The sequence below is a fragment of the Zootoca vivipara genome, chromosome 13 (genome assembly GCF_965207765.1).
Source record: "Zootoca vivipara chromosome 13, rZooViv2.hap1.1, whole genome shotgun sequence".
Classification (NCBI taxonomy): Eukaryota; Metazoa; Chordata; class Lepidosauria; order Squamata; family Lacertidae; genus Zootoca; species Zootoca vivipara.
Genome location: NC_142596.1, coordinates 4,754,688 through 4,777,449, shown reverse-complemented (window position 1 = coordinate 4,777,449; position 22,762 = coordinate 4,754,688). Strand labels below are relative to the sequence as shown.

General features: G+C 41.8%; 1 protein-coding gene across 2 annotated transcripts in view; it reads left to right on the top strand.

Annotated features, from left to right (window-relative positions):
- VPS13C (vacuolar protein sorting 13 homolog C) overlaps positions 1–22,762 on the top strand; it is a 116,826-nt gene that overhangs the window by 42,004 nt on the left and 52,060 nt on the right. Inside the window, exons 24-44 of one of the 2 annotated variants that reach the window (XM_060282438.2) lie at positions 28–106; positions 621–763; positions 2,051–2,204; positions 4,656–4,732; positions 4,858–4,917; positions 6,005–6,158; positions 6,259–6,375; positions 8,204–8,307; positions 10,314–10,481; positions 11,143–11,447; positions 11,560–11,707; positions 12,646–12,745; positions 13,223–13,356; positions 13,931–14,087; positions 15,460–15,539; positions 16,476–16,535; positions 17,461–17,617; positions 18,089–18,205; positions 18,871–18,974; positions 20,106–20,273; positions 20,701–21,005. In XM_060282438.2, the coding sequence (XP_060138421.2) occupies positions 28–106; positions 621–763; positions 2,051–2,204; positions 4,656–4,732; positions 4,858–4,917; positions 6,005–6,158; positions 6,259–6,375; positions 8,204–8,307; positions 10,314–10,481; positions 11,143–11,447; positions 11,560–11,707; positions 12,646–12,745; positions 13,223–13,356; positions 13,931–14,087; positions 15,460–15,539; positions 16,476–16,535; positions 17,461–17,617; positions 18,089–18,205; positions 18,871–18,974; positions 20,106–20,273; positions 20,701–21,005 (2,891 nt within the window). Of the gene's footprint in view, positions 1–27; positions 107–620; positions 764–2,050; positions 2,205–4,655; positions 4,733–4,857; positions 4,918–6,004; positions 6,159–6,258; positions 6,376–8,203; positions 8,308–10,313; positions 10,482–11,142; positions 11,448–11,559; positions 11,708–12,645; positions 12,746–13,213; positions 13,357–13,930; positions 14,088–15,459; positions 15,540–16,475; positions 16,536–17,460; positions 17,618–18,088; positions 18,206–18,870; positions 18,975–20,105; positions 20,274–20,700; positions 21,006–22,762 lie in introns of both variants that reach the window. The other variant, XM_060282437.2, reaches the window with a different exon arrangement.

Sequence of the window (22,762 nt, the reverse complement as noted above, 5' to 3'; positions counted from 1 at the left end):
TTCTCTGTATCTTGCAATCTTATTTAGGTATCCACCATTCCTGCTATTGCTGATAGACAAAAAGATTTTCTTGGCACATCCCTATTGCTGGAAGGAGTAGGATCAGGTAAAAAATGAAATATGATGCTGATTGTAGCTGAATAGATCACCAACATGTAGTGATTTTATTGCCTCTCAATTTGGTGCTTTCATGCTGTTACTGACGGGATGATCCATGATTATTCAAATCATGATGAGATGCTAACAGTTTAACAGGTTAAGTGACAATGGCAGTTTTTCCATGAATGCCATAACTTGTGGAGTCAGGTTTACAATATGGAAATGAAAGATATATTTAACAATGTAGTAGAATGATAGGGAAGCTTTGGTGAGCCATGCTTTAATCAAATGCTTTGAATTTGAGCATATTCAGAATAATTTAAAGGTGATTCTTTGACTTGGATTAGGGATTTTAGTTAACATCATTAAAAATATGAAACAGGTTAGAAAGAGAGAGCTCTTGGTAACAAAAAGAAGAAGAAGTGATGAGGTTGTTTCTGTTTACTGACATATTTGATGCTTTGATGTAGTCTTTTTCTACTCACATAACTTTTTTAAAAAAAATCTCATTTGTTCCTTAGAATCTGATGATGAGTATTTTGATGCTGCTGACTCTACTATATCTGGAGAAAGAACTTCCCCCAAGAGAAAGGAACTAAAGACTGAGCTTGTGACTGTTCAAGAAGAGCTAACAAATCTTCAATTGAAGTTTGAAATTAGGGAGGCAAGTGTTCCCCCCCCCCCGGAAGAATAATTCAAATGATAAAAGTTGAATAACATATTTCCAAAACAAATGGGCTGCTGCAGTTGGCATTGACATCTCTTGTTGAAATGGAGCATGGGAATTATGCTATAACCAACCTGACTTCATCTGATATTGGTGGAGAGTTGGCAGTGGTACACAGCCTGATCAATTAAAGCAGAATTACTGCATCAACTGCAGGCTTCCCTGCAGGGCATAGCTATCCTTAGTGTTCCCTTTCAACTGAAAAAGTTAAACTGGGAAGGAGGTAGAAAGTTGTTTCCTCCCCACTCCTGTTTTGATGTAGCATTTAAACCTGATTGGCACATACACAGTCTCCTCTGCTCATAATACCCAGTCAATAGCTACGGTATCAGCTGCACTTAATCAAGTGTTTGATCATGGGTTCTGAATGCATATGAACAATTTAATGTTAACATCAAATGTATAGTGAGTGTGCCGGGTGAGACTAAAAGCAGCACAATTCCACTAGGTATCTTAGTTTGGTGGTGGTGGTAGTGTTTTTCTATTTTTTATTTTAAACTGCCTTGGAATATGTAGCATGATGAGCAATTAGTAAATTTCCTAAATAAATAAAATGGTTTATTCAGTTCATTGAATGTATGAATAGTCTCTTACACAGTGCTGTGATAACCTAATCTGTTGGACTAGTATCAAAGTTGCTTTTCAACACTGTAATTGTCGCTCAGTTAAAGATGAAGGGCCATAGTTCAGTGGTGGAGCATCTGTCTTGCATGTGAAAGGTCCCAAATTCAATCCCCAGCATCTCCAGGTAGGGCTGAGAGAAACCCTTGCCTGAAGCCTTGGAGAGCTGCTGCCAATCAGTGTAGACAATACTGAGCAAGATCTACTAGTGATCTGAATTGGTATAAGGCAGCTTCCTATGTTCCTATGACTCAGCATAATAGTGAGCACGACTCCTCAAAGTTCTATTGAATTCAGTGGGACTTGCTCACAGGTAAAGTAGGGTCAGGATTCTAGCCTTGGTGAATTTATTATATCAACTTGGCAGATGAATAAAAACATTCCCCCCTGAATTTACTTTTTTTAAAATGAGGTGTTTACACGCACCATGTTAGAAGAGGCATTCTTCCCATTCTCATGTACAGCCTCTTCTAGGATGGCACCAGCCACTTGTCTTTGTAAGTAGTTGTTTTCTCCCCTTACATGGTATTGAAGAAATGTAGGTAGGGACAACACTGGGTTTGAAAGAAGTTATATAATACTTATACCTGATGCTTTACTTAGGTGGTTTTGGAACTCACCAAGCAACTACAGAGAGAAGAAACAATCCTTGTATTTAATGTGAAGCAGCTTGGAATGGAAGCAACTGACAAAACTTATCACTTGAGAGCTGTATCTTATTTGAGGAAAATTAGCCTGGAATATCATGAAATTCAAGGTAGCTTAATAGATAAAATAAGGATGTGTGTATTTGTGTGATAGAACGTACTGATTTATTGCTGTTATTGTCCTAATTGCTTATAATGTTTTAAATTGTTTTTAACTGCTTTTTAACTTGTGTATTTTGTTATTTTTTTAAAATTTAAGGGATGTAAGATGTGCCTTGGATGAGAGGAGTTGGGAAGAACAGGGGTGGCTCCAACTGCACCCATTCTAAGACAAGGTTCTTGAGCAGGTGGTTGCAGACCAGATCCAGGCACTTTTTAGAATAAACTGATTTTCCAGATCCATTTCAATCAGGGCTTAAACAGTGGTGTTGGCACAGAAACTGCTTTGGCCGCCCTGTCAGGAGAGAGACAAGGGAAATATGCCCCTTTTAATTCTCTTCAGCCTCTCAGTAGTTTTTGATACCATGAACCATAGTATTCCTTCTGGAGCAGCTGTCTGAGTTGGGGGTGGGTGGCACTGCTTTTACAGTGGTTCTGGTCTTACTTGGGTGGATGTTTCCAGAGGGTGTTACTTGAGGAGCATACTTCAGCCCTGTAGAACCTTCAGTGTGCGGTTCCCTACCTAAAATATACATAAAACCACTGAGTGAGATTATCTAGAGCAGTGGTTCCCAACAGGTGGTCCGCGAACCCCCAGGGGTCCGTGAGCTATGCCAGAGGGGTCCGCAAGATGCTATTAGAATAAAAAATATATTAAATATATTTCGTATGATAACAGATTTTTTGTTTTGGCCGCTTCCTGCATGAGCAGAGTCTAGCGCAAAACTAGAATTAGATAGAGGCAGTAGTTCTGCTGTATGCTGTTAGGTGGCGCTTTACAAACACTACTGTTTTGCAAAGAGGCAGCGCGCGCATTCTACTAACGCTCACCTCCCCAAGATGCTTTGCGCGCGTCGGCTTCATTTGTGCGCTACTGCGCAGGTACCCTGTCTTCTCCATTCCCCTCCCTCCTCCCTGGCGCGCGCTGCCTCTTTGCAAAACAGTAGTGTGTGTAAACAAAGCGTTGTTTTTCGCGGAAGCTACAGTTCGCGTAGTTAAAAATGGACCGTTGGTTAAAAAGTGGTTCGTTAAAACAACAAAGGCCTACAGATGAAGAGGAAGATAATGCATTTGATGTTCAAGCAAGTAAGTCAGTGACTCTCGAACCGATCTTGTCAGTGTCCATTGAACCTAAATCGTCGGCGTCCCTTGAACCTAACCCTTCCAAGATCAGTGTTAAGCTTACTGGAAAAATTAGATTAGGAATTAGATTTAGGATTAGGAATTAATGGGGGTCCTTGTCACAATAGCGGCTCGATGAGGGGTCCTCGAGAAAATTTTGTTGGGAACCCCTGATCTAGAGTTTCAGAGTATGTTGTCAGCAGTATGCCAATGACAGCTCTACTTCTGCTTTACATCTGCAAGTTTGGCAGTGGATGTGCTGGACCGTTGTCTTGCCTCGGTAATGGACTGAAAGAGAGCCAACAAAAGAAGCTCAGTCAGGCATGTACATAAATTGGGGGTACTTTTGGATCCTTTGCTGTTGCTTGAGGCTCTGGTGCCCTTGGTGGTTCAGACTGCCTTCCATCAGCTTTGGCTGGTGGCCCAGCTGCACCCTTATCTGGACAGGGATAGCCTAAGGTCAGTTGTTACAACATGTTATACATAGGGCTGTCTCTGAAGGTGGTTCGGAAACTTTGGTGGCTAGGTAGCTCACTGGAGCAAGCCAGTTTGAGCATACTACACCAATCCTGGCCCAACTACAGTGCTTACTAATTAGTTTCCAGGCCTAATTCAAAGTGCTGGTTTTGACCTATAAAGCCTTAAATGGCTCAGGATTGCAATACCTCAAGGACCATATACCCTTCCCCACCATATGAACTGACCTGGACTCTGTAATCACCATCTGAGGCTCTTCGCATGCCTCATGCACAAGAGGTATGGAAGGTGGCAACATGAGAATGAGCCTTTTTTGTGGCTCCCTGCTTATGGAATGCTCTCCCCAGGGAGCCTTGCTTAGCACTTTTATTACATATCTTTGGGTGCCAGGTGAAAACATTTCTCCGTAACCAGTCCTTTGGCTGATTAGCAATTTATTCGTGGTGTCATGCAGGCACTGGGGTGGGTTATTCCTGCATGACACCCTCATAAATCTACACTCCAAGTAAGTACCAATCGTACTTTCTACTTGTAATTTGAATTTCTTTGGAAGTGACTTTTGTCTTTTGTGACTCCTATTTAAAAGTGTTTGGACCACAGTTCTAGAAAATGCTGTGTCCGATACCTGTTGTAGATTTTAAAGCTGATGCCAATTTTTGTGAATAACTTCCTAAATGAAAGTATCGGAAGAAGTGTGCATGCACATGAAAGCTCATACCAATGACAAACTTAGTTGTTCTCTAAGGTGCTACTGGAAGGATTTTTTTTTATTTCTTAAATGAAGTTTTATGTTGTGTTTGCAGGTAAAAAACAGCAATTTCATTTAATTAGCTCTTCAGATAAACCTGGGTTAGATCTCCTGAAAGTAGAATACATCAAGGTAAGGTTTTTCGGTTTTTTAATAACTCTTTCTTTAAAGCTGAGTAAATATAAAATTGGAACCTGAATGTATGTGGATGGCGTTTAGTTTAGTCTCTTAACTATCACATTTGATATTTCCTTTAGGCCAATCAAAATGGTCCAAGATTTCAGAAAGTTTTTGATAACACTGAACAAACAGTTCGGGTAAGCAAAATCTAGGACAAAATCTAGTACTGGCCTGAATCAACTGGCCTGAATCATGATTCTTTAGGTTGCTCTGTAGCACATCATTTTGGGGGGTGGCGGGGGCAGGTGTGTGTGAGGGACATGGTATGGATAGGAGTTTGATTGTTGCATTTCTTAAATTTGTAATATTGTCACTTTTGTCTCATTCTCCCTATGGGTTGCTTCCTCCTAGCTTTATGATACACACACACACACACACACACACACACACACACACACACAGTGGTACCTTGACTTCCGAATGCCTCGACTTCTGAAGGTTTCGACTTACGAAGTCGGCAAACCCGGAAGTATTTTCGCCGCGCGTGTGGGCTGTGCATGCGCAAAGTGCAAAATCGTGCTTCCCACATGCGCAAAGTGCAAAATCGTGCTTCGCGCATGCGCAAAATGGATGCTTCAACATCCAAATGTTTCAACTTACGAAGAGCGCCATAGAACGGATTGCCTTCGTAAGTCGAGGTACCACTCTATTTAAATAAATGCTGTTACAGTTTCATTAACTTGCTAATATGAGCCGTCTGCCAAGAGCTAACTTTGAAATCATGATGGGACCCATGGTTGTTCATGCCCCAGATAGATCTGCATCTGAAGATGAGGCTGTCCTATCTCATGTGGCAATGTGTGCTGTGCCTTTCCAAAACATTGTGCCCGAATAAGAAATTAAAGTAATGAGACTGAAGGCCAAAGGCTTTCTTTCTTTTTCTAGACATTTTTTCACATATAAAGGCTGCTAATTTTTAGAAGTCCACGGTTTACCCTTCTGGCCAATCAGTGTTTTGGACTGGAGAATAGCACAGGTAATTCATATGCCCATCACTAACCAAGGTGTACTTCATGGTACTGCTGTTTCTGTTTGGCTTGCATTTTCCCCAAATATTTCCAACTAGTTAACTGGAAAAAACATCCTAGACATATTAATGATTTCTTCATTCATATAAGGCTTCCATATGACAGACAAGTGACAGAATGTAATCTATTACAGTAACCACATACTATGTGAATAATAAACTTCCACCATCTCTGACTCTTCTCCCTCCCCAACTAGGTGTCTTTCTCATCATTAAACCTGCTGCTGCACACGCAGGCCCTTCTCGCATCTCTCAATTATCTCATGGCTGTTGTCCCGTCAAGGGGTCAGAGTACAGGGTCACTGCAGATACAGGAAGGCAAACAGAACAAAGAGGCTAGTTTGAAGAAAGGTATGGTGAATTTCTCATTTCAGCATAGCTTATCTGAAATACTGCATGAATTGGCTCACATCTCAGCAAAAAATCCATTGTACAAATCTCTTCCTCACAGTGATAAAACCATACAAAGAAAAGGATGTGTTTGATTTCAAAGTGTTTGCCAAGTTGGATGCCTTCTGTTTAAACATTTGTGATGCGAAGAACAATATTGCTGAAATCAAAATTCAAGGTAAGGGGTGTGTGTGTGTGTGTGTGGGGACCTTTTAAGAACTTGTATCCAAAACTTGTATCAAAACTTGTAATATAGCTGAAGACTTTGATTTAATTTCTTTGAGGATTCATGGCCAATTTCTTATGTTCATATTTTTGGTTCACTGTATCATCAAGGTTCACAATGTGTAATAAATAAATAAATGCACAACTTTAAAAAGTTGGAAAGAAATATAATTTTGAAAGGTTTGAAATTGTGAGAAAGACCCCACTGTCTAATTATAGATATTAAAAACTAGTTGAAATGTAAGGGTTAATGGATTCCATTCTTAGGCTTTGAAGAGGCAGTTCCCTAGTTGTGAGGGAATGCTTTGTGAATGCCCTTTCTTTCTGAATCTCATGCATAGGTATTATCATTAAGAACATTAAGAATTGGTCTTGTGACCAATTTTTTGTTGTATAGTTCAAAGGAGTCCAGGCTTTTTTGTATCACAGGCTTAAAATGATCTCTTCTTTGGCGATCACTCGTGGCCAAGTAAGATTGTCTTCCATGAACACGGTCTTAACAGTGAGTCTGTAAGTGACTGTGGAGGCCAATTCTGGATCCACACGTCCTTCCACAGTGGGGACATAGGTTTCCAGGCGGGAGTTGATTACATTGAGGGTTTGCCAAATATAGCTTCCTCCTAGCTCGTTTCTCCTTTTCGCCCTGAGTTTGTGCTTTTTCAAAGTCCATAACACCTTTGATAAAGGGTGTTCTCTAATTGGAGTGCCTGCAGGCCAGTGTTTCCCAGTTATCAGTGCTTATATAACATTTTTAAAGATTTCCCTTAGAGCGTCTTTAAACTTACTTTGTTGTCCACCGGTATTTCGCTTTCCATTCTTGAGTTGGGAATAGAGTGGTTGCTTTGGAAGAGGATAATCAGGCATCCGAACAACATGACCAGTCCAATGAAGTTGATGCTGAGGAAGCATTGCTTCAACACTGGTAATCTTTGCTTTTTCCAGTACACTGACATTAGTTCACCTGTGTACTAATGTATAAATTTTTGGAGACACAGTTTATGGAATCTTTCGAGGAGTTGGAGATGGCATTTATAAGTGGTCCATGTTTCACAAGTGTACAGTAAAGTTGATAGTACAATCGCTTTGTAAACAAGCATTTTGGTTTCCTTGCGAATGTCCTGGTCCTCAAACACTTCAATGTTTCAATCAGGAGAAAGCTGGGCTTGAAATCTCAGGTGATGCTGGATTTCAGCATCAATGTTTGCCCTTGTGGAAAGATAACTGCCCAGGTAGGAAAAGTGATTGACACTTTCCAATGATATACCATTAAGTTGGATTTGTGGTGATGCAGAGGGGTTGCTTTGTGCTTGTTGGTGCAGCACTTTGGTTTTTTGGTTATTGAGTGATAGGCCAAGTTTTCCATAAGCGTCTGCAAAGATATTTAGGATGGTTTGGAGGTCATCCTCTGAGTGTGGATACACTATGTTGTCATCAGCATACTGAAGCTCTATGATGGAAGTTATTGTAACCTTTTTGCTTTCAGCCTACTCAGATTAAAGAGCTTTCCATCTATTTGATATATTATTTCTTCCCTGGTGGGGAGTTTTCCTTCAACAATGTGTAGGATCATGGCGATGAAGATAATAGAGTTGGCATGATAACACATCCCTGTTTAACACCTGATCCCACTGTGAATGGTTCACTTTGAGAGCCATATCTGAGATTGTTGCATCATGACTTGCATTTATCAGCCATAGTTTTTTTAAAAAAAGACAAAAACCTTAGCCTTCATTTGCTTCCTATGGAGTTTGAAATTGCATGTACCAATTCTTCTCTCTCAGGTCTTGATTCATCCTTGTTTCTTCAGTCCAGTCAAACCATTCTCTTTGCACGGCTGAAAGATATAATTGTTACTGATGTTGATTCAAGGACAATTCATAAAAAGGTATATTATACTAAAATTGAATGTTGTCATATAATGGTGTTTCACTAGGATTTTTTTTTTAAAAGATTCAGTGCGCTGAATTACAAGCTGCAAAACTGGGTAGAAAAAATGCTTAGGTTCCAGTGGACAGGTTTGCAGAATAAATGACTACCGTGTTTCCCCCTTTTTAATACGTAGTCATAAAGTAAGCCAGGGCAGGATTTTTAAGCAGTTGTGAAATCTAAGACACCCCCTGAAAATAAGCCATACCTTGTTGCGTTCCTTTAGAGCGCAAGCGCTCGCCTGGCAGGGTAGAGTTACACGGAGGGATGCGGAGGAGGGAAAGCGCTCCCCCCTCCCCCATCCCTGCCAGTTTCCATGTCCTGAGGCTGAGCGGCGGCGGGAGGCCCGCGGGTCCTTCCACGCCGCCGGGGCGACGGACGCCGGCGAGAGCGCTGCTGGCTCCTTCTGCGCCGACGGAGTGTCGTGGGCTGCATGGCCCAAAGCTGAGCGGCGGCGGGAGGCCCGCAGGTCCTTCCGCGCCGCAGGGGCGACGGACGCCGGCGAGAGCGCTGCTGGCTCCTTCCGTGCCGACGGAGTGTCGTGGGCTGCATGGCCCAAAGCTGAGCGGCGGCGGGAGGCCCACAGGTCCTTCCGCGCCGCAGGGGTGACGGGCGGCGAGAGCACTGCTGGCCCCTTCCGCCGGATCAAGGAAGCGGCCTGCCGGGTCGGTGCCCAGCAGCGCCGCGCGGAGCACCAGATCGAGTAAGCGGCCTGCAGAGTCAGCGCCCAGCAGCGCCGCACGGAGCACCGCCTCCTCAATCCAGCTCGGGGCTGCTGGGCACTGACTTGATCTGGTGCTCCGCGCAGCGCTGCTGGGCACCGACCCGGCAGGCCGCTTCCTTCATCCGGCTGAAGGGGCCAGCAGTGCTCCCACTGCCATCCGTCATCCCGGCGGCGCGGAAGGACCCGCGGACCTCCCGCCGCCACTCAGCTTCGGGCCATGCAGCCCACGACGCTCCGGCGGCGCGGAAGGGACCAGCAGCGCTTCCGCCGGCGCCCTGGTGGCAGGGAAGGACCCGCGGACCTCCTGCCGCCGCTCAGCTTCGGGCCATGCAGGCCAACCAGACCCAGTAGGCCGCCTCCGGGATCTGGCAGCAGCAGGAGGCGGCTTGCTGCGTGTCCCGAGCCCTGAGCCAGCAGGACCCAGTAAGGAGGTACCGTACTTATAGTAACAATAAAAAAGACACCCCCCAAAAATAAGCCATAGGCTTATTTTCTTGAGTGAAATAAACATAAGACGGTGTCTTATAATGTGGGAAACACGGTACTTGGTTAGGAATCAGTTTCCACCCATGGGAGCTGTTAGGGAGGAATTGAGCACTTCTTTTGACTTCTTAGTGGCTCACATGATGGATGCAAATGTGGTTTGTGAGGCTGGCTGCAGAGGAGGAAGCATTCCATGCCCTGCATTGGGACTGAAAGCTGTTGGGCAGGGGGGGACTGAAGCAAGATTTTCTTCTTCCTATGGAAGCCAGTTTTACGAATTGTCTTTGTGGGATCGATAAGGCAACAGGCATCATGGATGTTTTGTATATCCTGAAGCATCTCAAATGTTTACTTTTTATTTTGGGAAGACAGGGATAACCATCGTCTAGTGCAAGAGATGGGGAATGAATAAATAGCCACCTAACAATAAATAATAACAGTGGCTGGTGGAATATGACATCTTCATCGGGTTAGCTAAAAAGCTTCCTTGCTTTGATAATATTTTATGAGACGACCACATACAGGGAATTCTGTCTCTTAAGTGGGCTGAATAGATTGACCTGTAAATCGAATCTGAGCTGATAAATCTACTCATTGAGATAATGTTAATCTTCAGAACTTCATTCCTAGAAATGGAGATAAAACTCACATGCACATAAGATAATCTGAACTGCTCAAATATCTGTGTGTGTTTACACTGATCTAGAAACTGAAAACTATATGTACTTTCTGCTCGCCCCCCGCCCTTCCTGTTTTAGGCTGTTTCTATAGTCGGTGATGAAGTCTTCAGTTTCAATTTGACATTGTATCCAGAAGCTACTGAGGGAGAAGCCTACAGAGATATGTCCAAAGTGGATGGGATAATGTCTCTCAAAGTGGGCTGCATTCAGATTATATACCTACATAAATTCCTCATGTCACTCATGGTAAGACCAACAATCAAGTGAATTTGCATTATAATGCCACGTATAGAATTAATAGGAAGCCTTTACATTACCATGCAAGATGATGCAATTTGGTAATTGTATGAGGGTGTTTTGGAAATCTACTTTTGGGGATTTATTTAGGTTTTCTTTCCTCTTCTAAATAAAATACCGTAGGCTCCCCTATTCATTGAATTCAGCCTGATTCAGTCCCCTAGAGAAGCAAAGGTTCCATATGAAATTATATACACTTCTTATAGATTTCATAGAATTATAGAGTTGGAAGAGACCACAAGGGCCATCCAGTCCAACCCCCTGCCAAGCAGGAAACATTTGAAGCTCTTAGTTCCATTTTACTAGACTAGTTGCCTCTTGCTGGGCACGAAAGGAAGTCAGACTTCGATTTGGATTAATTTGTTGCTTTGCCATCAGTTACTGCTCCTGCTTTGTCATGATCTTGTCTTGCTAAAGTCATTGCTATGCCATCTTTTATGACGAAGGATGGACCTACATGTTAAGTAAAGATCTGGATCTGAGAATCTGAAATCTTTCTTGAACAGCTGCAACTGTTATAGGGAAAAGTTTATGATGTATTAATACAAGGGATATTCAATAAAATGAAAGTGCCACTGAAGAAATCACCACTGCTTTTTTCCTCTTGCAGAATTTTCTGAACAACTTCCAAATTGCCAAAGAAGCCTTGAGTGCTGCTACGGTACAGGCTGCAGAGAAGGCTGCCACAAGTGTGAGGGGTTTGGCTCAGAGGAGCTTTCGTCTTTCCATGGATATTAATCTAAAAGCTCCAGTTATACTCATCCCTCAGTCTTCAGTTTCATCTAATGCTATAGTGGTAGACCTGGGATTGATCAAGATACAAAACAAATTCAATTTGGTGCTGGCTGAGGACTGTTCACTCCCCCCGGTCATGGATAAAATGGATGTATTATTGACACAACTTAAGTTGTCAAGGTGAATTAAACTTTTCTTCTCCATGTGCTGTTGAATCAGGATAGTCAGAATGTTGTTTGGGGCTGTTCCGTCATGTTATTCCAAAACAGTCATGTTGTTTGTTGTTACTTAGGACAATCCTGCAACCAGGTTTCTCTCAACCTGACATCCAAATTCTACATCCTATTAATCTGAACCTTTCTGTGAATCGCAACCTGGCTGGAGAATGGTATCACAAAATACCAATGGTGGAAATCAAAGGGCATCTAGATGCAATGAATGTAAGTTAATTTTTGTTTTCAAAGGCATGCTTGCATAGTTCTTTTTATTATGACAGATATCTTCAGAGAACATTAAGACTAACGCAATGATGCAGAGACACATGCCAAAAACATTTAAAATGTGGCAAGACTTCAATTATGTGATCTTTCTCCTGCTTTTCTTAGCCACGTACTACCACCACATTTTTAAAAAATCAGTTTTGTTACAGGTGTCTCCCCAGTTACGTGTGATCAACTCGCACATAACTGTGTATATGCTCACTGGTAGGAAATGAATGAATGAATGAATGAATGAATAGAGTCAAACCAAGAAATGGCAGGAGAGAGTTGCTCAGCCTCCCTGCTTAGCAGTTTACATGCATGGTAGTGCAGCTGCAGCAGCCACTATTTTGTGCTGCCTACAGCTGGTCCCAGAGTTTCAACTCTAGTTGAAGAGAGAGTTGTGTGGAGAGAGAACTGGAGAGCAGGAAAATATTGAATTGGTCATAAAGGTACTTTTTAAATGGATTTTATTATACAACAGACAATAGGAAGAGCATAAGAAAACTTTTATGTAGAGATCATAATTGGAAGTTTTTAGTTAGCCACTCAAAAAAGGTAACTAATCAGGTTATGGTTAGAGTGGGGGCAAGGAAGAAAGCATTATAGCTCTGGTGACACTTGCTTTGAAGCATTACTGGAAAGCAGGTTGTGATGAGGAATTGGAACCCCATGATTAAACTGCTGTGGATGCAAGAATGAATCCAATACTGCAGGTCTCTTTGGCTTGTCAGATACTTGCTGCCTATTACCCACAATATGATGGGTAATAGGCAGCAAGTATCTGCCTGTAATTGATCAATATAAGAACGATCCCTGGCATTTACCAGCCGTTGAACATTTGATAGAAGCTCTCAAATTCGGAGACAGATAATTTGACTTCATATGCCACTGTTTAGATCATTCTAAGTCAAGAGGATTTGAATGTTCTGCTTAAAGTAGTGACAGAGAACCTTGCTGAAGCAGATCAAACCACAAAGCCAATAGCAAAAACTGAAGGTAAGTCAGTCTTCATTGTAAACTGTGTATATGTTTTCTCATTCCTTTGTAGATATTCCTTTGGGATGCTTCTTATTGCTGAGGCTTGGATTAGTTTTAAAAAGTTAGGATCATAGGAGAAGAAGCATTTCTCAGGTTCACCAGACATACCCTTGTCTCTTGAATAAAATATCATGAAAAGAGGACTGGAAGTAATTTTCTTCTTAGGTGTGGGCTTGAGCCTGATTTATTTATTCAGTGCCAAAGAAATAAATGAGAAATAAGGACTGCCTAAGCTATTGAGCAGGAATTTTTGGTTGTTTTTCCTTTCCCTTGGTAGTTGAAAACTGCTTCCTGCTTAGTTATTATTTTTGGGAGCTGTGTAATCAAAGCAGCCCTGAAAATTAATGCAGAAAGTAGTTGATGTCCCTTAAGAAAACTATATTAAAATGGATTATATCGAACAGTGAGGAACTAACCTGTCTTTAGTATCAGCAGGAAATGGAAAACAAAAGTCAAAATCACTGGTAGCTGAGAAAGAAATGATGTTAGAAGATAACTTACTGGGCACATCAAAAGAATTCCTGCAGGAGGATATTACCAATATGCTGCTAAACTTTGAAATCAAAGAGGTATGACAGCTTGTTTGTCTCTTTAAGCCTAAATGTTGAAGTTTGTTTTATTTTTCTGTGCTAGAGACAATTACTTGACACATAAAAGCCTGTAAGATAGGCCCACAAATCTGTGTTGCTAGCAGTGTCAGATATGCCACCTCTCTCATTTTCTGGTACAGACTAAGGCCTGGCTTCCCATTGCATGAATGAGCTGTGATGAGTCGTGGCTTCTCATGCTGCTAGCATGTCCCCTCTCCAAGGAAAAGCTTTAATGTTTTTGCTTTTAAACAAACCACAGTTCCTTGTTTGTCTGAACTCAGGGAAACTTGGTTTGATTAACCAATGGTTACTGAAAACAAAATAAGTTTTGATTATGGCTACTTCTCAAACCAAAGTTTCAACGAAACATAGCCCAATGAGTTCAAAAGTCATGGTATCTATAGTAAATGCTGAAAATTATGATTGGTTCTTTTCACTTGGGAGTTGGCAGAAACCAGGTAAGTGGTGTTGATTTCAACTATATATGGTTGACTTTTGAATCTTTAAATGCATTCTGTTGCAATTTTTGAAATGTCCTGTATTTTTCTTTTAGGTTGTAGTAACATTAATGAAACAGATAGACAAGGAAAGCTGCCCTTTGCACATATTAACAGTGTTGCAGCTTGGAACTGAAAGCAGAATTAAAACACATGTCATGACTGCTACAGCATATCTTAAAAAAATCCACATGAAGTGCCTTGAATTCACTGGTAAGTCAAGGTTAACTTAGAATTTGACAAAATAACATAATTCAGGTGGTGCAAACAGTTCTTCATGTGACAATATTAATTTTGCAGATTGTTTTCCTAAATTTTCAGTTTGTGTTCTGTAATGTCTGATTCTTGTCCATCTATGATTTACATTGAATCATAGACCTGTAGAGCTGGAAGGCATCCCAAGGGTCATCTAGTCTAACCCTCTGCTTTTGAATGTTAAAGGTAGTTTTTCAGGACCTTTCATGGCTGCCTCTGTGCCATAAGCTTTACTCAACTTTTTGTTTATTGTAATTGAGTGTTTATTATGTGTGTTTTTGAGAAAACCTGTGATGAAAAATAGAAAATGTATAAATAGTGTAGTTCTTACACTTGTAAGATTGTAGTTGGTGGGTGGAGGTTTCTCATAGAACTTCCACATTTTATTTTATTTTTTCAGATTTTCCTAACGTGGCCAGTTTTCCCTCTCATTTGCAGTATATCCTGTTCAATGTTACAAATTTAATTTAAGGACTGAGCCTGGTACTTGCTACTAATAATTTAAGGAGGAGTCTCTCTCTCTCTCTCCCTCTCTCTCCCTCTCTCTCCCTCTCTCTCTCTCTCTCTCTCTCTCTCTCTCTCTCTCACACACACACACACACACACACACACACACACACACATTTCCAAAGCAGCTTTCTGGATATAAGAAGGAGGAAAAGGAATGAGTTGCTATGATGAAAATTCGATAGTTGCTGAAAGAATTTCTTCCAAGAAGTGAATCTCTAATGCTGTAAACAAGCACTTTTACATTTGCTTGTAGAAAAGTAGCTCATGTCACTTAATAAGCCTCTTTTCTCACCCTTTGTCTTGTTCTAAGTTGCTTAAATTCCAGCTGGCAGACCAGATCCCTATCTCACCCACCCCATGTGAGCCAAGTTTGACAGGTGGGCAAGGCCACTCACAGGTCTACCGACTTGCCTATCACCTACACTCATGACCAGCTGATTGTCAGGGCATGCAAAGTGCAAGCCCCAATGTTCAGCAGATAGTTGAGGCATCAGAGGGGCTTGCAAAGAGCCATTCATGGTGCTATGCAAGCCCTGACATTCAACTGATTGTTGGGGCTTTGCAGGCACAACCCCCTTTTTGGCCCAGCCTAATATTTGCTTGCCCTACCACTGCTGTCAGAAATGATGTCCGTTGTAGGGCAGGTGGGCTTGGCTTCGCCAGAACTGCCTAGGGGTTCCCCTCTGCTGCTATACATAATTTCTTCAAGAAGCATTGTATCATTGAAACATTACTGCATTTACTGCATTGATTACTTTACTGTGCAAAATGAATGAAATGAATCAGAGCTCTGTAAACGTGCTTCTTACTTTACCCACAGATTCCAAAGGAGATCCACTGAACATCATTAGTTCTTCAGATGAATCCGGCGAGCATCTTTTAAAAATGAAATATATAAAGGTTTAATCTTTTTCTTTAACTAAAGATCATTGTGGGATCTTATGAGTCAGTGTTGAAGAAATGAAACTAAGGCTTTTTATGCTCAGTGATGTGGAACAGCAAAGTGAAATAACTGGGAATTAAATGTTATGGTTACCTTAATTGAACATTGTAAGGTAAAGGGACCCCTGACCATTAGGTCCAGTCGTGACCGACTCTGGGGTTGCGCGCTCATCTCGCATTATTGGCCGAGGGAGCCGGCGTATAGCTTCCAGGTCATGTGGCCAGCATGACAAAGCCGCTTCTGGCGAACCAGAGCAGCACATGGAAACGCCGTTTACCTTCCCGCTGTAGCGGTTCCTATTTATCTACTTGCATTTTGACGTGCTTTCGAACTGCTAGGTTGGCAGGAGCTGGGACCAAGCAACGGGAGCTCACCCCGTCACAGGGATTCAAACCGCCAACCTTCTGATCAGCAAGTCCTAGGCTCAGTGGTTTAACCACAGCGCCACCTGGGTCCCCAATTGAACATTGTAGTACTTGGCTAAGTCCCTTAGCTGATCATCTGGTTGGTCAGTGCTGGTCTGGTCTCTTTCAGTAAGGTGTAATTTGTGTATGAGTGACAGGTGAGGGGTAGGGGAGATTGAGGGATGGCAGAGAGTGGGAAATGACTTTAGGTGATGAAGATGCAAGGATCTGATTTTCCCTGAAGGCAATTAATTGCCCTCATCTGAGATGAAAGAAACTCTTCCTTCCTTAACCCTTCTTGCCCTGTGGTCTAGGAAGTTGTGATACACAGCTCAGTCATCTGAGTGACACTTTTGGGACAGGGTGGGGCTTTACGCTCTGTCCATTCAGGCTGCTTTAGGGCAGGCACATGGAGATGTTAGGCCAGAGGAAACTTCTGGATGTTGCTTCCTTTTATATAATGATCTGAAGCTTCAATTCTTTTCTTAGGCTGATGCAGATGGAGCACATTTTGAAACAATTTACAAAAGTACAAAGCAAGCACTAAATGTAAGTACTGAAATGTGTTGGCAAGTGAGCTGCTATATACCCTGTTTCTCCGAAAATGAGACGTAGCCATAAAATAAGCCGTAGCAAGATTTTTAAGCATTCAAGGAATATAAGCCATACCCCGAAAATAAGACATAGTGATAGGCGCAGCAGCAATGCCAGCCACGGCAGCAGGAGGAGGAAAAAAATAAGCCATCCCCTGAAAATAAGCCATAGTGGTTTTTTTTTGAGGAAAAATAAATTTAAGACGGTGTCTTATTTTTGGAGAAACACGGGTAGTATGGTGTGTTTTGGTGTATTTTTTGTAACAATTGTTAACTTAGTCAAAGGGTTTTGGAATCAAGTTTATTGGATCGACATGCTCTTCACAAGCTTGTGTGAGAAATGAATGCAAACGAAGTTAAATTTTATTCATGATATCCATATACCACAGTTTATGTTTATCCCAGGGCAATATACAATGTGTCTTAAACAATATGATTTTGCTACCACATGATGTAGTGATGGCTGCCAACTTGGACAGCCTTGAAAGGGGAATGGACAGATTCACAGGCAATAAGGCTATCAAGACACGGAGGGTCTGTTACCTCCAGCGTTGGAGTTCCTATGCCTCTGAATACCACTTGCTTGAGAGTGCTCCTGGGCTCATATGTCGCTTGTGGGTTTCCCATGGGCACCTGTTTGGCCACTGAGAAAACAGGATGCTGGGCTAGGGGGGCTTTTGGTCTTCTGTTCTTAACAAAGTAATAAACAATGACAACATAATCACAATTTACAAATTAAAATGGCATGAGTTCAATTGATTACCATATACATAAGCTAAAGAGCAGGTTGTTTTTTTTTTTATTAAAAAAATCAGACATCCAAGGCCTTGCTCTTAGGCAAGATGCCAGTGATCGTCTGTGACATATCTTCTCTTTCTTAGGTCTCCTTTTCTTCATTGGACTTGTTGCTACACACCGAAGCCTTGCTGTCAATCATGAATTTTTTCACATATGCCACAAGTGAACTTACACCTGCTGATAAGAGAACTGATCGAAAGCTGCTTTCAGAGGAGCCCAAAACTGTTCTTGCAAAACGAGGTATTGCCCCTTGGCACATCCTTTGTGTTCCCTGATGTGTAGTGCCAACAACAATGCTTTAGTCAACACTGGTTCAGCTAGTTCATATATATAACTGACACCTTAATGCAAAAACCCCTATTAATGCATTACAACCAAAGGGGAAAAGAAATGCATTAAAAACACCCCACCCACTTCTAAAAGGACACAGATAGTTATGGTGATAGATAAATAATGATGGTGCCAGTCAAGCCTCCATAGGGAGAGCATTTCACAAATGAAGACCCACTGCGGAAAAGGCCCATTCTTGTATTCCCACCCTCCAGACCTCTCATGGAAGGGATACATGAAGAAGGGCTTCAGATGATGATTGCACAGTCCAGGTCAGTTCATATGCAGGGAGGCATTCCTTAAAACCAGTTTCTCATTTACATGTGAACTGGAAAACTGTTGTTTAATAGTTGTTGTTTAATGTGTCTTTCTGTGGCGCAGTTTCTACTCTTGTGACCCATGATGATGGGTTTGACCTGAAGCTAACTGCCAAATTGAGGGCCTTCAACATTTTAGTCTGTGATCAGAAAGGTGACATTGCTGATATCCGAATACAAGGTACATGAATTTCTGTAATTTGAAATTGCATAGACATTTTATTCATTTTTTGTAAAATATTATCCATTTTGAGCATATGAAGATGTTTGTGAATCATAGAAATATATCCTTAATTAAATGTAGGGCAACTAACAGTTTGCTTAATAGCATTTTTTTTAACCTGTTGAGTTCAATATATATATATATATATATATATATATATATATATATATATATATATATGCGCTTCTGAATACCAGTTGCTGGAAGCCACAGGGAGGGGGCAGGAGTGCTGTTGTGCTCAGGTCCAATTGGAAGGTTTCCCACAGGCATCTGATTGGCCACTGTGAGAACAAGATGCTGGACTAGATGGGCCATTGGCCAGGTCCATCAGAGCTCTTACTATGTTCTTGTGCCCATAGCATGGAAGCAAGCTATGGATTCTCTTTCTTTGATGTATTTAGATCATGGTCTTCTGTAGCAAGTGCAGAGTGGCTTCCATCATCTTCCTATCCAGCCTCTGAGCAGATCCACACCACTATAGCTTCATCACTGCCATAGGATTTAGTTATTCAGTAAAACTGATACGGATGAATAGCTAACCACTCTTTAAGAAATCCTCTTTTATCACACTACTATTTTGAATTGAAACCTGAACATTTTCCTTTGTTTGTTTTTTCTGCCAGGTATGGAGGCCTCCATTTTTACAATGCCGAAACAGACAGAAGTGTTTGCCAGGCTTCGTGATTTCATAATAACAAACGTTGATCCTAATACAGTTCATAAAAAGGTGAATATGAGAAGTGAGGTTGTTAAGCTGGGAGCCATGTGTGCTTCACAGGAAGGTTCAAGAAAATTGATAGGAACAGATTTTCAGACTTGGTCTTGGTCTTGCCAAGTTTTAGAAACTGTCCTGGTAAATGGAATGAGGGCCGAAACAGGGTATGCATTTTGAGGCTGTATGGAATACTTGTTTTGCTGGGTGGTGAGAAAACAAAGCATTGAGCATGGAAGAAACAGAAGATGATGGGAGTTTTCTCCAATCTCTGACAAACTGAAGAGCAGCACAGTTTGCTTTTAAATGTGAACTTTAGTGACAGAAAACTGCGCTGTGGGTTAAACCACAGAGCCCAGGGCTTGCTGATCAGAAGGTCGGTGGTTCGAATCCCCGCGGCAGGGTGAGCTCCCGTTGCTCGGTCCCAGCTCCTGTTAACCTAGCAGTTTGAAAGCACCTCAAAGTGCAAGTAGATAAATAGGTACAGCTACAGCAGGAAGGTAAACGGTGTTTCCGTGCCCTGCTCTGGTTCGCTAGAAGCGGCTTTGTCATGTTGGCCACATGACCTGGAAGCTGTACGCCGGCTCCCTCGGCCAATAAAGCGAGATGAGCGCTGCAACCCCAGTCGGTCACGACTGGACCTAATGGTCACGGGTCCCTTTACCTTTACCTTGCTTAAACTAGGAATATGTCCTCTACAATATGCTAATTTTTAAAACTGGTGCGTGATTCTTACTCTGGTTAAACAAAGAAAAGGTATAAATGGTATCAAATAGTTGTAATATGCCTATGATTGCTTTCATTCAAAAATCCATGTGTGATGTACATTATGAATAATGTAGTGATTATTATTGTATCTGTTGTGAACACAGTTTGAATGCAGCAAGTGCAGAGGAAATTAATAAATTTGGCTTGATCGGACAGAGTCCTTATTATACCCACAGATTTAGGGACTTGCTATTTATCTTTCATAATGTTCCTTGAAACTCCATAGGGAATAAATGCATGTTTTAAAAAGGTGTAGCTGTTGTGCTAATTGGATTGGGGGGGGGGGAATCTTGAAAAATAAACACTGAGAAAGATGTAAAATGTTCCTATATAAATCTACCAGAACATGATTGTGCTGAATGAATATTATCTTTGCAGACTGTCTCAATAGTGGGAGATGAAGTCTTTCGGTTTGCAATGTCACTTTATCCAGATGCTACAGAAGAAGAAGCCTATACAGATATGTCCAAGGTAGATGGTAAAATGTCACTGAAGGTGGGCTGCATTCAGATCGTTTATCTGCATAAATTCTTCATGTCACTACTGGTAAGAGATGAACTTATTTTTCATTATTGCATTTTAATTTTAAAGTATTTTTTAAAGGCACGTCCGAACCAAATTCCCAAGTGTGCAGAATCTGCACCATTCTTTTGTATCCTGGCTTGATAGTTGTCCCTAGTCCTGCTTTTTCCATTGGATAACAGTGATGATGCTGATGTCATGACTGTGACAAGATCTGGAGTCTGAATTCAGACTTGCTGTTTTGATTTAAGTCACAATCCTTGGCCATAAAAAGAGAAAATAGGGAACTGGTTATTACTTTCAACAATTTTCACCACAGTTCTATTTGCAACACCCTATTGCTTCTGCTGTCCACAGCCTGAGTTGATGTGTCTATTCTTATCTTTGTTTATTCAGTTGCTGTTAGCATTATAAACTAGCTATTGTGCTGCATAATTATACCTTTTCACAGAACTTCCTAAATCACTTCCAAACTGCAAAAGATGCCCTGAGTGCTGCCACAGTTCAAGCTGCTGAAATGGCTGCTTTGAGTGTGAAGGATTTTGCTAAAAAGAGCTTCCGACTTTCAATGGACATCAATCTCAAAGCTCCAGTTATAGTAATTCCTCAGTCATCCATCTCTCCCAATGTATTGGTAGCAGATCTTGGCTTAATCAGAGTTGAGAATGAATTTAGCCTGGTTCCTGGAGAAGAGTCTTCTAATCCTCCAGTGATTGACAAAATGGATATACAACTAACACATTTAAAGATATCAAGGTATGAACATTCTGCCCCTGCCCCCCATTTAACTCAAGATTAACTCTTGATCTTAGGATATCAATTATGTAAATGCCAACAGTAGTTTGTCCTGTGGGCTGTGAGTTGACAATACATCTAATGAGAAAATGTTTCCATATGATGAGGTTTTCAAGGATAAAGTCAGTAGGGATCTTGGGCAGTGAGCCAGCTGTTGTGGATGTGTAGAACTGGGGAAGGTCGTCTCCCCCCCCCCCCCAAGCAAATGTCACTACTGTGCTGTAAGAGGTAGAGCTTCCTTCATCCCCTTACCTAAAGAAGGTTGCAGCTCAAAGTGACTGAAGAGCAGTGTTTGCTCACTTTGACAAGGGGATGGGTCAGAAGCGAAGATTGCTACATTTAGGGTTTTTAAGATAAAAAGTAACCCTTTAAATTGGGCCTGAAAATGGATTGGAAGCCATCGAAGATGACAAATCATTCGCATAATGTGATTATATTTATTTATCTATCTTCCTTAATAACCTGACCACCGTTCTGGACCAATTGTAGTATCCACAGAGTTTTCAAGTACAGCCCCAAGTGTAATGCATTGCTCCCATTGCTCGGTCCCAGCTCCTGCCCACCTAGCAGTTCGAAAGCACATCAAAGTGCAAGTAGATAAATTGGGACCGCTCCGGCGGGAAGGTAAACAGCGTTTCCGTGTGCTGCTCTGGTTTGCCAGAAGCAGCTTTGTCATGCTGGCCACATGACCCAGAAGCTGTCTGCGGACAAACGCTGGCTTCCTCGGCCTATAGAGCGAGATGAGCGCCGCAACCCCAGAGTCGGACACGACTGGACCTGATGGTCAGGGGCCCCTTTACCTTTACCTAATCCAATAGTACAACTACTAGAGCATGGATAACATTCCACAAGGCTTTATTTGTCCAGATAGGGTCATAGTTGATAGATCAGTTAAACTGATAAAAGGCACTCTTTACCACCAAGGCTATCTGAGCCATAGTGCTAGATCTAAGAGCACCCCCACACTGCAATCCTGTCCCCACAGGAGGAGCGCAACCCAGTCCAAAGCAGGTTGAGCATCACCCAACTGGTCAGAAAAACCACCCTCCAATTTGGAAGGAATTAACTGTGGTGGTTAATTGGACTGTGATTTTGCTGAAATCTTCCTGGTGTGACTTTAACATTAGAGAGAGAGAGAGAGAGAGAGAGAGAGAGAGAGTGTAATTTGATTTAAGTGTGTGTGATATTTGATGTAAGTGATATGACTTGTTTCATATACCTGTAGATGCATGGTTTCTCCATAACATAAAGCTGGCACAGTTGCACATTAACTGACCTTGAAGAGGAAACAGATGCTCCACTGTGGAGATATATTTCCCATCAAAAGTTGGGAACATGTGGTCTTCCAAATACTATTAGACTCCAACTTCCATTAGTCTCTTCTAATGGTCAGGGGTGAAGGAGTGTTGTCTTCCAGTATACTCTGGAGCACTACAGGTTCCCCACCCATTCTGGCTTCTCCATTTGAAATGTTGTTTCAGGGCTGGGGAAATACTGCCTGAGTTAAACTTGGATAATTGCTGCCAGTCAAGAGTATATGGTACTACACTTGATGGGGCAAAGGCTTCATTCAGTATAATGGAATCTTCATTTCTAATAATTGTAGAACTGGAAGGGACTCCAGCGTTCAATTAGTCTAACCCCCTGCAATGCAGGAATCACAACTAAAGAAACCCTGACAGAGGGCCAGGTGGTTCTTGTTCTTGACTAGAAACAGT